The 15,732-nt window shown below is 46.3% G+C and overlaps 2 protein-coding genes across 3 annotated transcripts in view; one reads left to right on the plus strand and one right to left on the minus strand.

Annotated features, from left to right (window-relative positions):
- Positions 1 to 475: 475 nt before the first annotated feature.
- On the plus strand, positions 476 to 5,036 carry LOC137306745 (cortexin-3-like). Its single transcript, XM_067976113.1, has 2 exons — positions 476 to 675; positions 3,604 to 5,036. Exon 2 carries the CDS (start codon positions 3,631 to 3,633, stop codon positions 3,907 to 3,909), a length of 279 nt encoding a protein of 92 aa, XP_067832214.1. The 5' UTR covers positions 476 to 675; positions 3,604 to 3,630; the 3' UTR covers positions 3,910 to 5,036.
- A 4,631-nt stretch (positions 5,037 to 9,667) lies between these two features.
- LOC137306618 (GA-binding protein subunit beta-2-like) overlaps positions 9,668 to 15,732 on the minus strand; it is a 49,295-nt gene continuing 43,230 nt past the window's right edge. For both annotated transcript variants that reach the window (XM_067975922.1, XM_067975921.1), the window contains one exon: positions 9,668 to 15,053. In XM_067975922.1, the coding sequence (XP_067832023.1) occupies positions 14,751 to 15,053 (303 nt within the window). In that variant the 3' untranslated portion in view covers positions 9,668 to 14,750. The remainder of the gene's footprint in view (positions 15,054 to 15,732) is intronic.

The raw sequence follows: 15,732 nt of genomic DNA on the forward strand, positions 1-15,732 counted from the left end.
CACTGTCAGAGGTGCCGTCTTTCGGATGAGATGTTAAACCGAGGCCCCGTCTGCCCCTCTCAGGTGGAAGCAAAAGATCCCACGGCCGCTATTGGAAGAAGAGCAGGGGGGAGTCCTCCCCGGAGTCCTGGGCCAATATTTACCCCTCAACCAACACCACTAAAAGAGATTATCTGGTCATTTATCACATTGCTGTTTGTGGGAGCTTGCTGTCCGCAAATTGGCTGCTGCGTTTCCTACATCGCAACAATGACTTCAAGAAGTACTTAATTGATTGTAAAGCACTTGTGCGACGTCCTGAGGTCGTGAAAGGTGCTATATAAATGCGAGTCTTTCTTCCTTTCAAGAGAGTCTTAGCTTTCCCTAACTTCCTTGACGGACAGTTCAGTCAGCCAATGTTATTTCTCGAAACTTGTTTCCCACTGACATCCATGGAGAGCTACAGCAGCCAATGGGAACTGGGAGGTGGGGCTAAAATGCTGCCCCCCGTGTGTGTGTGTGGGGGTGTGTGTGTGTGGGTGTGTGTGGAAAGTAGAGGCTATTTTTCCATTCCATTCCAATCACAGTAGCAAATTAGTAAGGAATAAATCACAACCACTGTTACCACAGCAGCCGATAACCAAAGAGCAGCTCATACGAGGAACTGGTGTACATCTCTGCAAAAAAAACAGCTGGGTATGTATTATAAATACGTTCACATTGCAACTTAAAAACAGAGTGACTTAATTGGGAAGCAAATTAATTTCAGAGTTCGATATACCTTTTGTTAATCTTTTTTAAAAAATACATTTCTGATAAAGTGCATCTCCCATTCATATTTAATCTGCCAGAGGCTGGTACAAAATGTAATGTACTTTTTTTTAAATTAAAAAAAAATTGTCCTTTGTTATCTAATTGAAAATTGTCTTTTTGTGCTTCCTTTCGAACTATCTTGTCAGTGTGGGAATTAATGGTTAACAAGTTGAGTCTTTCTTGGTATAATTGTATTTTCTCCCTCTCCGAACCAAATGGGTGAACCGTATTCTAATCTCTCCCTGTCGCTGAAACACTCCTATCAGTTTTCCATGTAAGGTGCTGATAGGATTGAATGTGCTCCAAGAGGAGAGGGAAAAGTTGGGGTTAACAAGTATTTGGGAATTAAAACTGCTTGAAGCTGGTGGAAAAGGAGGGGCTATCTCTTTCTTTCCTCCTGATTATCTCCCCCTCCTCTCCTGAAGGTACCATTCCGTCGTGTGTCTGGCCATTCTCAAGGTGGGGTTTGGCGGGCTGCTCGACTGTGGAAGGAGACCCTTTCCGTACCCGCACTGGACAGCGATCAGAGGGGCGGAGCCTAGGTGATCTTACCCCCCATCTCCCTAACCCATGGACAATTCCAGCCGCCAAACAGCTGAAACCGGCTGTGATTAACTAATTCAGCACAGACCGGGAGCCAAACCTGGGAGTTAGTTCCACACTACATGATGTATTTAATAACTAAACCCTCAGGGTAGCCCCTCGGCATATTCAAAGGCAACCATTTCTATCCATTTACCTGATATATTTTGTATCATATCACCAATTTGTTTTCCTGTCTGTCTGATCAATCATAGTTTTGTTCTCTCTGTTTCCTTTCTAATAGGATGGGCAATAAATGCTGGCCTCGCCAGCGACGCCCACATCCCACGAACGAATAAAAAAAAATCTACTTTCTGTTATGTTCGTATGTCTGTCTCTGATTAGAAATGTAATCTAAGACTTGCATTTCTATCGCGCCTTTCACAATCTCAGGACATCTCAAAGCGCTTTACAGCCATTGAAGTACTTTTCGAAGTGTACTCACTGTTGCAATGTAGGAAACGTGGCAGCCAATTTGCGCACAGCAAGATCCCACAAACAGCAATGTGATAATGACTGGGTAATCTGTTTTTAAAGTGATGTTGGTTGAGGGATGAATATTGGCCCAGGACACTGGGGAGACCTCCCCCTGCTCTTCTTTGAAATAGTGTCCGTGGGATCTTTTACGTCCGCCTGAGAGGACAGGCGGGGCTTCGGTTTAACGTCTCATCCGAAAGAGGGCACCTCCGACAGTGCAGCACTCCCTCGGTACTGCCACTGGGAGTGTCGGCCTGGATTACGTGCTGAAGCCTCTGGAGTGGGGACTCGAACCCACGACCTTCTGACTGAGAGGCGTGAGCGCTTCAGACATATGGTGGTGCATTCACCCACTGAGCTCCCAGCCTTATCCCTCCACCACAGGGAGACACCAGGTCAGAACCAAGCATAAGGGCGGAAGGAAATTGGGAAACAGAACAAATTTAGGGTAACCCCACTAAGGCCACAAACAGACGCCAGGGCACAAGTTGCCCGAGGTGACACCAAGGCGGAGAGCCAAGGGATGAAACAAAGAAATCGATCCTATTTGTTATTTTTGACAAGCACTGGAAGCAGGTTACAAATCACGAGAGACAGCCTGACAATTGTCTGTATTTAGCTGTATTTCCATGTCTCACTGGTGATTGCCCCTGCATTCCACAACAGGGAATGCTTGAATAATGTATAAGGGTATTGATTGAAATGCAGACGATTATCTAAGGAGTGGAATAGGTAGATTCAAGGGAATCCCCTGGACTCCAGCACAATGCCTATTAAACACACACAGCCCGAGAACTCCCTCTTCAGGCCTTACAGTCTGCACAATAATTCATCGCCACCACTTAAGCTGCACCAGGAAAGAAGGTGTTTGAAATGTGCTGTTCTCCCTGTTGAGAGTGCAGCCACTGTGCGCTCGGGGGAGATCGATAGCTGCCTCTTGTCGTCATGACATCATAGAATCACACAGCACAGAAGGAGGCCATTCGGCCCATCGTGCCTGTGCTGGCTCGTTGAAAGAGCAATCCAATTAGTCCCACTCCCCCCTGCTCTTTCCCCCAGCCCTGCAAATCTTCTTCCTTTTCAAGTATTTATCCAATTCCCTTTTGAAAGTTACCACTGAATCTGCTTCCACCGCCCTTTCAGACAGCACGTTCCAGATCATAACAACTCGCTGCGTAAAAAAAAATTCTCATCTTCCCTCCTGGTTCTTTCGCCAATTATCTTAAATCTGTGTCCTCTGGTTTCCGATCCTCCCACCTTACGTACTCTATCAAAATCCCTCAATCCATTAACTCACCCCTTAACCTTCTCTGCTCTAAGGAGAACAATCCCAGCTTCTCTCTGTCCACGTCCTTGACGTCCTTCCTAAAATGTGAGGCTCAGAATCCAGGCATACAATTGTTTCTTAAATAATTCCAGGGCTTATGGCCTCCGTTGCCCTGGAACTCTGTTCCAAGTGTTGATGACTTTGTGTGAGGGAGATCTTCCTGATCTCAGGCCTTCCCTTTACCGACACGAGTGTTACCTGTGGCTCAGTGGGTAGCCCGCTCCTCTCCGAGTCAGTAGATTGGCGGTTTAAGTCCCACTCCAGTCTGGAATCCTGGCCACTTTTTCCCCTCCCTAACACAATTAAGTAAGGTTTTGGAGACAGGAACTGCATGCAGGCATAAGATTTTTTAATATATTATATAGGCAGTTTAAGAGGGACACGTATAAAAAAGATTTTTAATTTGCTCTCCATTTTCAATACAGGTTTTCCAAAGCAGTTGGCTCAATGGAATGAAGATTCAGAGGGTTGATGCCGAACGAACCAAAGTGTCAGCGATGACTGACGACCTCCTGAACACCATCCTTCCGGTGTCGGCCGCTGGCTCATCCGTCAGCCCCGTGACCCTGGAGCAGAAGACCACCTTTGTCTTCCTCGCCTTCCTCTTCATCTTCCTGGGCTTCCTCGTCGTTCGCTGCTTCCGCATCCTACTGGACCCTTACCGGAACATGCCCTCCTCCACATGGACAGAGTACACGGAAAAGGAGACCTTGGACTACAGGATGGCGTGAACGAGATAAGGAAGAGGAAGTGAAAGGGACCAACTCTTCCGCTCTTCGTGAACGAGCGGGTTTCATTAATTCAACTCCTTCCCGTGCCAGTCTCTGTTTGGGGCATTGGTGGCCGACAGCTGACTTGACAATACCCAAGACTACCTCTACCAAATTCCTCCCTGCGAAGAAGTTTCTCCTCACTGAGATGAGGAGAGGCTTCTTCACTCAGAGGGTGGTGGGTCTGTGGAATTTGCTGCCCCAGGAAGCTGTGGAAGCTACATCATTAGATAAATTTAAAACAGAAATAGACAGTTTTCTAGAAGTAAAGGGAATTAGGGGTTATGGGGAGCGGGCAGGAAATTGGACATGAAGCTGAGTTCGGATCGGTCAATGCCCTGTGGGTGGCGGAGAGGGCCCAGGGGCTGTGTGGCCGGGTCCTGCTCCTACTTCTTGTGTTCTTTCGATTTGTGGTTGGGATCAGATCAGCCATGATCTTATTGAATGGCGGAGCAGGCTCGAGGGGCCGATTGGCCTACTCCTGCTCCAATTTCTTATGTTCTTATGTTCCATTTTGCCTGCAGGCAGAGTCATGGACCTCCTATAACTCTGCCCAAGGGATAAGTGTAACTCACAGGGGAAATTCTCATCAACTTTAGAAAGAGATTGTGTTTTGAAAGTGACTGTAGCTGACAGGAGGGTGAGATCAACTGAAAGTCAAGCCCATGCAGTGGAAATGTATACAGGAATTGTCGTTGGATAATGCAACCATAAATGGGTTCAAGAGATTGGTGGAATAAGGGGAGGAGAGTGGAAAAAACAAGGTGGGGTTGATCAGAATGCATCAGAACTTGCTTGGCCTTTTGCTAAAAGCTCTTCCAATGAGCCGAGGTCCACGCAATCGTTTGCAAGTTAATGTTGGAGTTTGGCAAAGGGGCTTGCAACCGTTCAGATGTGACATGACACGAAACTGCCAGAAATCTGTATGACAACTACAAATTACCTCTCCCCTCCAGGCGTGCGAATAAATCACATTCTGGGCCGGGCAATGCATTTGCTCGTTTGTGACTATTTTCTCTTTCTCAATGATTTTTTTCCTCCCAAATGACAGAACAACCGTTGCTTTATTAAAGAAACTAAAGTGACAAGTCAATGGTACGATGCCAACTTCTTTCTCTTTGAGCTAGTTTTCTGTCCCCCTCTCTCTCGCCGTGGTACATTCCATAAGCACCTCATCTAGGTGTGAGCTCCATAGTGATTGTCAATAGACTATTCAACCACTGAAGACATCATGGGCAAGCCCGATCCCATCCTCACTCAACATTTTACCTTGGTAGCGGTAGCACTCGTCCTTGAGTTAGATGGGTTCAAGCCCCACTGCAGGACCTAAGCATATAATCTAGGTTGACACTCCCGGTGCAGTACTGAGGGAGCGCTGCACTGTTGGAGGTGCCGTCTTTCGGATGAGACCTTAAAACGAGGGCTCGTCTGCCCTCTCAGGCGGACGTAAAAGATCCCACGGCCACTATTTCAAAGAAGAGAAAGGGAGTTCTCCCCCAGTGTCCTGGGTCAATATTTATCCCTCAACCAACATCAATAAAGCAGATAATCTGGTCGTTATCTCATTGCTGTTTGTGGGATCTTGCTGTGTGCACATTGGCTGTTGTGTTTCCCTACATTACAACAGTGGCTACACTTCAAAAGTATTTCATTGGCTGTAAAGCGCTTTGGGATGCCCTGAGGTCGTGAAAGACGCTATATAAATGCAAGTTCTTTCTTTTAACTACAGGAGACCCAATCTTTATAAAAAGGTAACTACAACAACATTTGCAAACTGCGGGCAAGCGTCAAGTGATCAGGTGTCACGTGATCAAACCTCCAGGATTACCTCCAGCCAGAGTTAGCAACCCTAGGCTGAGCTCCTGGGTCAAGGAGGAGGAAGGGGGAGGAAAAGAAAACATAGCCAGGGCTCCTGCTCATGATCACTATCACGGCTGCTGAAAGTGCAGCAGGGATTAGACAGGAGGAAAGGGATCAAGCCCACTTCGATGCCCCTTGCAGTCGAATGACCTCTCAGATTGCCAATGGCCACTTGGGTGAGATACGGGACAAAGTATCTATTGACACCATTGTGTCAGCTAATGAGGTGGAGGCGAGGCGGGGCAGGGCAGGACTTATGGTAGAACTCAAACAGAGTCTATTTAAACAGCACACTATTTAAAAAAAAGAGTCTCTACGAGCTACAGCAAACAGAGCTCATGACCGAAACTACAGCAACTTCTCCCGATAAAAGCAGGGATAGTTATGGAATGCAAATTATGTGCGTAAAATCAATCCCAGTCACTTACAACAGTGCGGTCTCCCAGCGTGATTGACGGAGGAATTACCCAATCATCTCCATCCTAGCCGGGAATAGTGGTGTCACTATATGCGGCTGATACCAGCGGGCACCTGTGAAATTGTAGCCCAGCAAGATTATATCCAAAAAAAAGCACACACGCGCGATAAAACAATTCATCTTTTGTAATTTATTAGGAAAGGTCTGCCCTTAATAATGGTACAAAAATGTATATACAAGATTTATTTAACAATCTGTATCATTTTGCAGAGGTTCTAAAAAGAACACAGCTCGTTCTAAAGGAATCCTGTACACAAGACACTGAAAGTCTGTTACAGTACATTGTACTAAAGGCGCACCAGGTACAATTCGAGCCTCCTCACAGCCGAGGGCAATGAGAATTCACTTCCTTCCAGGTCATCAATGATCTTAAAAATGTCACCAACGCCAACTGCAAGTTTTCCAATTTGTAAACACAAGAGCCAGGATGAAGTCTGGGGAAATAATTTTTTAAAAAAACACACACAAGCCTTTTCTGGGATGACGAGCAGGGAGGGAAGGGTGAGAAGCCTGCTTGCTAGACAATCACCTAGACACATGGGGCCGCAATCACAGGACAAGTCCAGCGCCGGAGCCACTAACTCTGGCTGAAGTAAATATGTGGGGCGGTGGTAATATGGGGAAAAGAGGGGGCAGCCGAGAGAACGGGTGCATCTTTCCCACACAGGGTTCGGATTACTGCACATCAATTCACTGATCCGTTACGACATTAAAAAAAATCAGCAGCCACTTTCACTCATCACAGATGATTGCAAAACAAGATCTTTGTAAGACAAGACAAAACGTTGAATTTTACTGGGGGAGGGGGAAAAAAGGTATAAACGATCCACAATCCCGGGAGGGGCGCAGAGTGTGTCCCAGGACAAATTTAGACACCGCTTCTGCCCCCTTTTCGCACCCTCCTCCAAAAGCTCTCTGCTGCCATCACGCTGGAATATTCAGCTCTTTATTCAGACGGAACGCACTGATAGGGGAAACAGTACTGGGCATCGACAATGGTTCTGTTGAAACTCCTCATCTCCCCCACCACCCAATGCAACTAAAAACCGGATACCCAAGTATCAAACATGATCATGGTTAGGTTGTTAGGGACTCCCAGTTAGGTGCCTGTCTCCTCCACTATCCTAGAACAAAAGGAAGCAGGTGGATTGGATTTGCCATTTCCCATTCATCATCCTCCCCAATTTTCTTAAACTCCCAGTCCCCACTCAATGCTCGCTCTCAACACAGCACTACAAGACAAGTAGGAACCGGTTAGCTGCTTTGGCTGTGTCCTGGACTTCCTCAGATGGCTGAACCGAGGATCAGGACCTACACTGCCATCCTATCATACTGTCTCTTCCCTCCCCGGCCTCCCCCCGCCCAACCCCTTACGAACAAGCGCAGAAAAGCCAACAAGGATTTTAAGACCGTTCTGAAAACGTCATGGGCTGCACAGGTGCAGGGATTCCAGCGACTCGTAATGGCGGAGGGGAGAAGTTTTCCAGCGTCCACTCGAAAACAGCCAGCGGCCCAGTTGCAGAGTTTGTCCCAGCAAGCAAGGGTCGTATCTGGAGTGGACTGTCAAACTGTTCTCAAGTGGAGCGCTGGAGGCTGCCGGACTGGTCAGAGCAGTCTGTGGTTATGAATTAAGAGCATCAGCTGCACAACCGTAAAAGCGTATTGGCTTAGGTGCAATTTTTCCTAATCTGTGTTGGTACTGAGGCAGTGAATAAGTCGAGGGCAACACTGGCATTCTATACTGGCAGCTCTTGAATGCCAGCACAAATCACACAGAAGGGGTACACCACCATTGCTGTTTCTGCCCCCTTTTTTTTTTGCAGTTGCTGGCTCCTTGCTACAGGGAAACTGAGTGTCAGCAAGCTATTCCACTGTGGGAGCATCACACCCGATCCTGATTATGGCCACCCACAGATAATTTTTTGTTCGGCAAGGGTATCAAGGGTTACAGAACCAAGACAGGTAGATGGGAGTTAAGATGAGCCGTGATGAACTGCAATCCCAATGGTTGGAACTTACCCAACTTACTCACTTTACTCGGAACGTGAAGATCAGCTGTCACCAGGTGTGCTGTACATTTATACTGTAAAGAAGTAATGATAAATTTGTACAAAACGTTTGTTAGCCCATGGTTAGAGCACTGTGTGCAGTTTTGGGAGCCCCATTATAAAAAGGACATTAAAGCCATAGAGAGCAAACAGCGTAGATTCACCAGGGATGGGAAACTATAGCTATGAGGAGAGACTTGAGCTACTGGGACTGTTCACAGGAGCAGAGAAGGTTGAGGAGAGGATTAATGGAGGTTTTTAAAAAAAACGATGAAGAGTTTAGATAGGGTCAATAGGGGGAGACTATTTCCTGTGGTTGGGAAGTCAGTGACGAGGGGGTCATCAATTTAAAATTGTTACCGAGAATGCGGAGAGAGGGTAGGAGAAATTTCTTTATGCAGAAGGTTGGTGGAACATGGAATGCCTTGTCACAGGGAGTGATTGAGGTAGAGACCGTATCATCTTTTAAAGAAAAATGGAATAAACATTGGAAGCAGAGGAAGGTACAGGGCTAAGGGGAGAGAGTGAGGCAGTGGAATTAGTTTTTGGATTGCTCTAGTAAGGAGCCAGCACAGACACGATGGGCTGAATGGCCTCCTACTATGCTGGAAACGTGTATGGCTCTGTGGAATAGTTAAATTTTAGGGCCACAATTCCAGTTTTCCAATGGTGCATTTTATTAGGAGGTAAATTAATCTCAATTCCAATCAACGTGTGTTGGGATACAAATGTAAATAAAGTCACACAAAGTAAGCAGGTTTAGCACAGGCGCCACTCACAGCTTGGAGAATTTAAGATAAAACTGCTCTCCCCGGACAGCATACCTTCTCGAGGGCAATTAGGGATAGGCAATAAATGCTGGCCTCGCCAGCGACGCCCACATCCCATGAACGAATAAAAAAAAATACGTTAAGGGCTGCACAGTTCAATAAAGAGGTAATGCTGAGAAACACTGCAGATCATGTAGCAAAGAATGAGTGAACATCTATGAATCATACAGGCACAGGCACGATGGGCCAAATGGCCTCCTTCTGTGCTATATCATTCTATAATTTTATACTGCACAGGAACTTCCAGCTTTTACTGGATGATGGATATACAGAGGGCACTTTACAAGCCTCCCAGTTATTCCTGAATCACCCATGCTGGCTCCCATTCTTGCTTCAGTAGAAACAGAAAATGCTGGAAAAGCTCAGCAAGTGAGGCAGCGTCTGTGGAGAAAGAAACAGAGTTAACGTTTCAGGTCGAAGACCTTCCGTCAGGTCTTTGACCTGAAACGTTAACTCTGTTTCTTTCTCCACAGACGCTGCCTCACTTGCTGAGCTTTTCCAACATTTTCTGTTTCTATTTCAGATTTCCAGCATCTGCAGCATTTCGCTTCGCCTGGAGCAGTGGAGTTGGCTGGTTTGCCTGCTATACCAGCACAGAAAACAAGCGAGACATTCAAGCCCTGGAAACAGCACAGAGAACAGCCTCGAGACTGGTCCCTATCATTAGGGAGTGGTGAATCGAGGAAAGACTGGGCTTTTCTGCCTGGAGAGGAGGTGAGAGACAAGTGGTCTTGTAGACCTATAGAAGGTAGCAAATGGTATACAAAAAGGTAACCTAGAGAAAAACCTACTTTCTCTCTCCAAAAGCAGCCTCGCAGAGCCATGACGTTTGGGATCTCAACGGACAGAGAAAGGGAGAGACAGAGATATAGGAAGCGACAGGCATTAGGTCCACCAGGGATCGGGTCCTACTGAATTACATCCCGTTTTCTCCCCTCATCTCCAGAAGATGGGAGGGTACCTGCAGGGATATGGATCCACAGGCACCGATGGCCCTCCAATACCTCGAGCAAGTGGCTATCCTTCAACATGCGAGTCCGGGCAGCGGGTTCTACCACAGGGGCATCAGAGAGTGCGAACTTGTCCTCGACTGACATCCCCATGTGGCATAAGCCCACAGGGGTCACTGGGTAGCAACGAGGTCTGAAAACAGGCACACCAGTTGATCTTCCTTCTTGTTGGGGGTTTGGGGGGGGGGGGGGGGGGGAAGTAGGACGAGGAGAACAGGAATTACAGTGGCAACTCAGTACTGGAAAATCTGGTTTTAATTAAATCTAAGAAATGGTATGAAAGAGAAAAGGAGCTTGCTACAGTCAGCTTTATTTCAGTTTTCCTTTTAGAAGCCCCCCCTTTGCAGGTGTACACCGGACGATACTAGCAGGCAACTGCTAGTAGACAGATTTATTGCAGTTCAGCTTAAGGGGCACTTACTTTGTGCAGGAGCAGCTGCAATATGGCCTTTTCCAGCAGACACTAAAATGATACCAGCACTGTACCAGTACCAACACACACTAGCCGGGGTCTAATTCAATACACAGCCACAAAATGGGTCGGATGCAGAGTAGAGCTCCTTCGATACTGCCCCAACAATGTGCCTCTGCCACTTCCTCAGAATAGCACCCTCCACTGGACTGGCGGAGGGAACAAACAAAAATAACAGTAATTTGCTAATATGTGCACGAAGATTGCCACCTGCCCCCTTCTGAAACAGACACCCCTGTTTTTGAGTAGGCAACCTGCAAATTTCTCAAATGTGCCCACAAGCAATTCTAAGGTAGTTCATTTACCCCCAATTGCGTTTCTGTGTGCCACGATGTAGAGGCAATAAGTCTGAATTTTCAGCAGCCGTAAGACATACACAAGAATGTAGGCTCAGTCCCCACCCCCATCTTGCCCCATAGGCTCTGTTCCTCCCCCTTCAACCCACCTTGCCCTGGTCCAGTCTGAACTGGGTAAAAGGAGGTAACCCTACATTCAAGAGCTACACTGAGACCCATCACACTGATCCATTATTACACAGACTTGATTTGTTTCTGGGATCTAATTCCCAGAGCTCATAAGATTCAAGCTAATCTGTGTTCTGTGTGCCAAGTGGCAGTGCAGGAATTTCAGAATCAGTCACTGGAGGGGGAAGGAAAAACAAAAATTGGCTGTTATTTTCTAGAGATACCATTTTTAAAAAGTTACAGAAAGCAACTGCTGCTCATGTTCCTGAACATTTTATACAACTCTTGTAGCATCACTGATCGGTATAAGTACTAAAAGCCAAAACTGGAAAGCATAATTACACACGTTACTAAGTAGGAACCCCACTTTATTGCAAGTTACATATTCCTACTGTGCAAGAGGAGGAGGAGGAGGAGGAGAAGAGTAAGAAGCGCAAAGGAGAGAGTGGCCAGCATGAGAACGAGCAGACAGTGCCTGCCCAACGATGGGCTGAGCCAGTTTAATTTTAGAATGGGAGGTGGGGGGTGGGGATGTGGGAGGAGACTGCCAGAATTGAACGAGTGGGGATCGGGTGACCATCACCCAGCTTTGAACCAGACAGTCTGGTTTTGGGAGGGTAGTGCCTTAACAATTTGATAATCGAAAATCGTATAGAAAAAGTCCAATGTTTGGTGCAATTTTAAAAAAATAAATAGCTTCACACCTGGTTTGGGCAAATGGGTGACACCTCTAAATGGAGATGCTTCTCCACGGGTTCAAATGCTGGGCCAACATCGAGGCAATAGCAGAGAGGATGGGGTAACATGCTAGCATTTTACTTTCGCCTGTGACTTGTATAGGCAGCCATTTTGAGCAACGTTGCAACCATCAAGATGGATGGGCCAACAGCCATTTTGAAAGTGGCGATAGCCATTCCAAACGACCCACCGTGCCCTTCGACAGAATTACAACTCCCCACATGACAAGATTCCCCAATTCCAGAAAATTCCCCAAAATTAAATCACATGACCCAAAATGCACATCTGATGAAGAAAAGGCACCATTTTAAATGATGCTTTAACATAACCAATTATGTAAACTGAGTATTCAGTTCTAAAGTAACTATTAGGCACAACCTTAAGACGACAATAAAAATGATTCAAAAAATACAAATGTTTTTTTTAAATATAAAAAAAGGGCCGGGGAAATTACGTGAGACCCTGGTCATACAGCTAATGCACAATGCAGCGCTGTTAATGAGGAAACCAAACCTGTCCACAGGAAGGTTTATTAGAAAAAATCTATTAAAAATGTAATCACCTTCTACAATTTAAATGAAATGACACCAAACCAAACAAGTGTTTGAAGTGCAGCTAGTTATGTAGGCAAAGTAATTTACTGTATAGGAAGTGCTTTGGGACATTTCTCAAGAGACACAATAAAAAGCGCTTTATAAATGTCAAGTCTCTTCCCCCCCCCCCCCCACCACATCCCCAGTAAATTGTGTCACTGACCAATTCATTTGCTGCTCTTTGGATTTCATTTTACAGACCAGAATCAGTTAAAAGCAGATCTTTGGGTCCAGAGTGGAGGGGGGAGGCGCAGAGGGTAGTAAACGGGTACTTCTATCATACAAAGGCGCTCCCCTCCTACTCACTAAGAATGGGGGAAACTGCCCTTTTGGTGTCACCCACTTCCCAGTACCTCATACACACTCAAGAGGCCATTCACGTGCAAGCCCAGGTCGTGAATATTTGGCTGACTATTCCACCACGTTGGGTATCACAGGGCTGGATGCTGTCTTTTAACCAACCTCCGCACCACATTAGACTTGGCATTTACCTCCAAATCATCAAGGAACCGTAAATCTATAATTGAAAACGGTGCAGTTACTCCTGAATTCCAACGTCTGTCTAGGAGCGGTGAAGGGCAGAAGGTGCAATGACACAACTTTACTTTTTAAAGAAAAAAGTACAAGGAACATTGGCAAAATGAATCCAAACTTCAGGTCTTTGAACCTGGGTTTTTGGATTCCTTGGATGTGCTCAAGATTATCCCTTGGAATAATTATACAGCCCCGTTTTAATTGGGATCAAGAGGGAGAAACGAGACAAGACTTCAAAAGTCGGCAAAATCAGCGGGTTCTGCAAAGACCTGCTTTTCTGGCCCAACTAGGGGTTGCCAACCCTCCAGGAATGGCCTGGAGTCTCCAGGAACTAAAGATTCATCTCCTGGACACTGCTGTAGGGCAACACCCAGGAAAAAAAAAAATCATAGGGACATTAAAAAATTGTGTTTTTTTTTTCCCATTTCCTTTGAACAGTTTTGGGGCGGTTAGAGGCGAGGCGATGCGATAAAACCTCCAGGAATACCTCCAAGCACAGATACCAACTCCAAGCCCAACCGATGGCCCAAATTCACCCTTCCAATGCGTGGATGGGCGACGGAGCTCGTCTCTTGCCGAGCAGTGCCAGAATTAACGGCAGCCTGAATCTTCAAAATAAACAACTGAAAACAGTAGGGGCGGGGGGGAAGACGACATTTCAACTCTAGTCTTTGTCTCCGTCCTGGACTCTCTTTCGAAAAGAAAACCGATGGTGACTCATCCCTTCCGAGGTCCCCAAGGTTAAGGACAGCGTTCTCACAACGAGGAACAGATTGAATTCATCGCCATATTTTGCTGGTTAAACTTTGCCTCCATAACAAGTCGCCGCACTTCAGAGTAATTCACTGCAGGGTGAAGTGCTTCGAGACATTTCTGAGCAATGCAAGAGGGCGCTATATAAAAGCAAGTCTTGAGAGCCTCTTAACTTTCGCAGAAACGTAGACAGGGAGTAAAAAGCCTGTTTTCTACTCGAGTTCAAGAGAGGAAAAATATGAAAAATATGTGGGAATATGAACAAATGAATTTGTACTTGACAATACCAAATATTATTACCAAACAACTTTTAAAGTCTCTAATATTGGACTCTCTCCCTCGCAAACCTAAAATGTTCCCTTTACCAGATGAATAATTGATTGCCTATTATAGCATGGAGGATTCGTGCATTTTAAAATAATTTAAAATCATCCACCAGAACATTCTGTGCCGTTCTTTCTTCTCCTTAAATCGAGGCAAGCAGGTTCTGCTTTTCTTATTTTGAACGTTTAAAAAGAAACACGAACGCACACGTACATCAATGGCCCAGAGAAGACAAGAGCCGACACAGTTCATGGCGTCCACACTCGTGGACGCATCTGCTGCGGGATTGGCGTCATTTCATCAGCCTTCCCCGCCGGAGCGCTGAGCTTCCGGGGCAAAATACCCCCCCACCGGGAACAGCAAAGCTGTTTGATTTCCAAACCCGCCCCCCCCCCCCTCCCCCGCCACCCCCCAAACCGTAACCCCAGCTGCCTCTTCCAGCTCCCGGCTTTTCTTCTGGTCGAGCAGGAATTGTGAATTTGAACGTCTGGGAAAATTGTACCTGCTAGTGTTCGGAGGTTTCCTGGTGTGGAGTTCCCACAGGAGTCCTTGTGCAATCAGAAAAAAAATGAACGTCTCTGTGTGGTGTGGCAGTGACCAGCAGCTTGGCTGAACTGTTTTGGTTTCTTTTGTTATTGTTGTTGTTGTGTTGTGACAAAATTTAAGAATAAGGTTCGCGAGCCAAGGATTTTTTTTTTTTACGAAGTCACTGTCTCCGTCGCCATGTCGGTGGGCTGCTCCATTGTTTCCACCGTGGTCTCGGGTCCCTCCAGCTCCGCGGCCATTGTGATAACCGTGCCAGCGCCGTCGTCTGTCACCTCCTCCACGATGGTAATCTCCTCGGCGCTGGTGTGGAGTCGGGCGATGGCCTCCAGCCTCATGCGGTACTCCTCGGCCTCCTGCTCCTTCTTCAGCAGCTGCTGCCGATACTCCTGGGCTTTGCTGTTGGCCTCGTACAGCTGCTTCTGAAGCAGCTCCCTCTCCAAGCTGTCGTTCGAGTCCTGCAACGAGAAATCCGCTGTTTGACCGGGTGACCCACAGTGCCATTTTATAACTGAAATATTAACTCGTGTGTTTCTCTCTCTCTCCCTCCCTCCACAGATCATGCCTGACCTGCTGAGTGTTATTCCAGCAGTTTTATGTTTCGATTTCAGATTACCAGCATCCGCAGTATTTTGCTTTTGTCATTTTAGAACTGTTTGATGAACAGCATTGGCCACCTCCCAGGCCATGGCTGCAAAATGAATCTCAAAATCATGGGTAAAACTCCTTTCAGGTCTGTTTTTCTGAGGAGTATGTGGTGATAATTTATTTTGCTAAGCATATGTGGAAGGCTGCCTCAAAATAGCACCACTTAAAAAAAAAAGTATTTTTTTACAATATATATTAAAACTGTACAACTAGCACAAAATGAGGTTGCTCTTTGTTACAGATGCAAAACCAAATGCCAGATATATCTGAACTGCAGCTTGAAGCTGGCAAGCACATTACAATTTGCAAAGTTCCCTGACTAACCAACAATTATACTCTGAACGCCCTATATCAGTGCTTACTTAACACTTATATTGTGCTCACACTGTATCGTGTTACCCTGTTGATCTGCACTCACCGTCTAATATGTAATGTGAGAGGGGGAGACAAGGGGGAGGGAGAGGAGATAGGAGGGGTCGTAGATCTCAT

This window comes from Heptranchias perlo, chromosome 44 (assembly GCF_035084215.1).
Source record: "Heptranchias perlo isolate sHepPer1 chromosome 44, sHepPer1.hap1, whole genome shotgun sequence".
NCBI lineage: Eukaryota > Metazoa > Chordata > Chondrichthyes > Hexanchiformes > Hexanchidae > Heptranchias > Heptranchias perlo.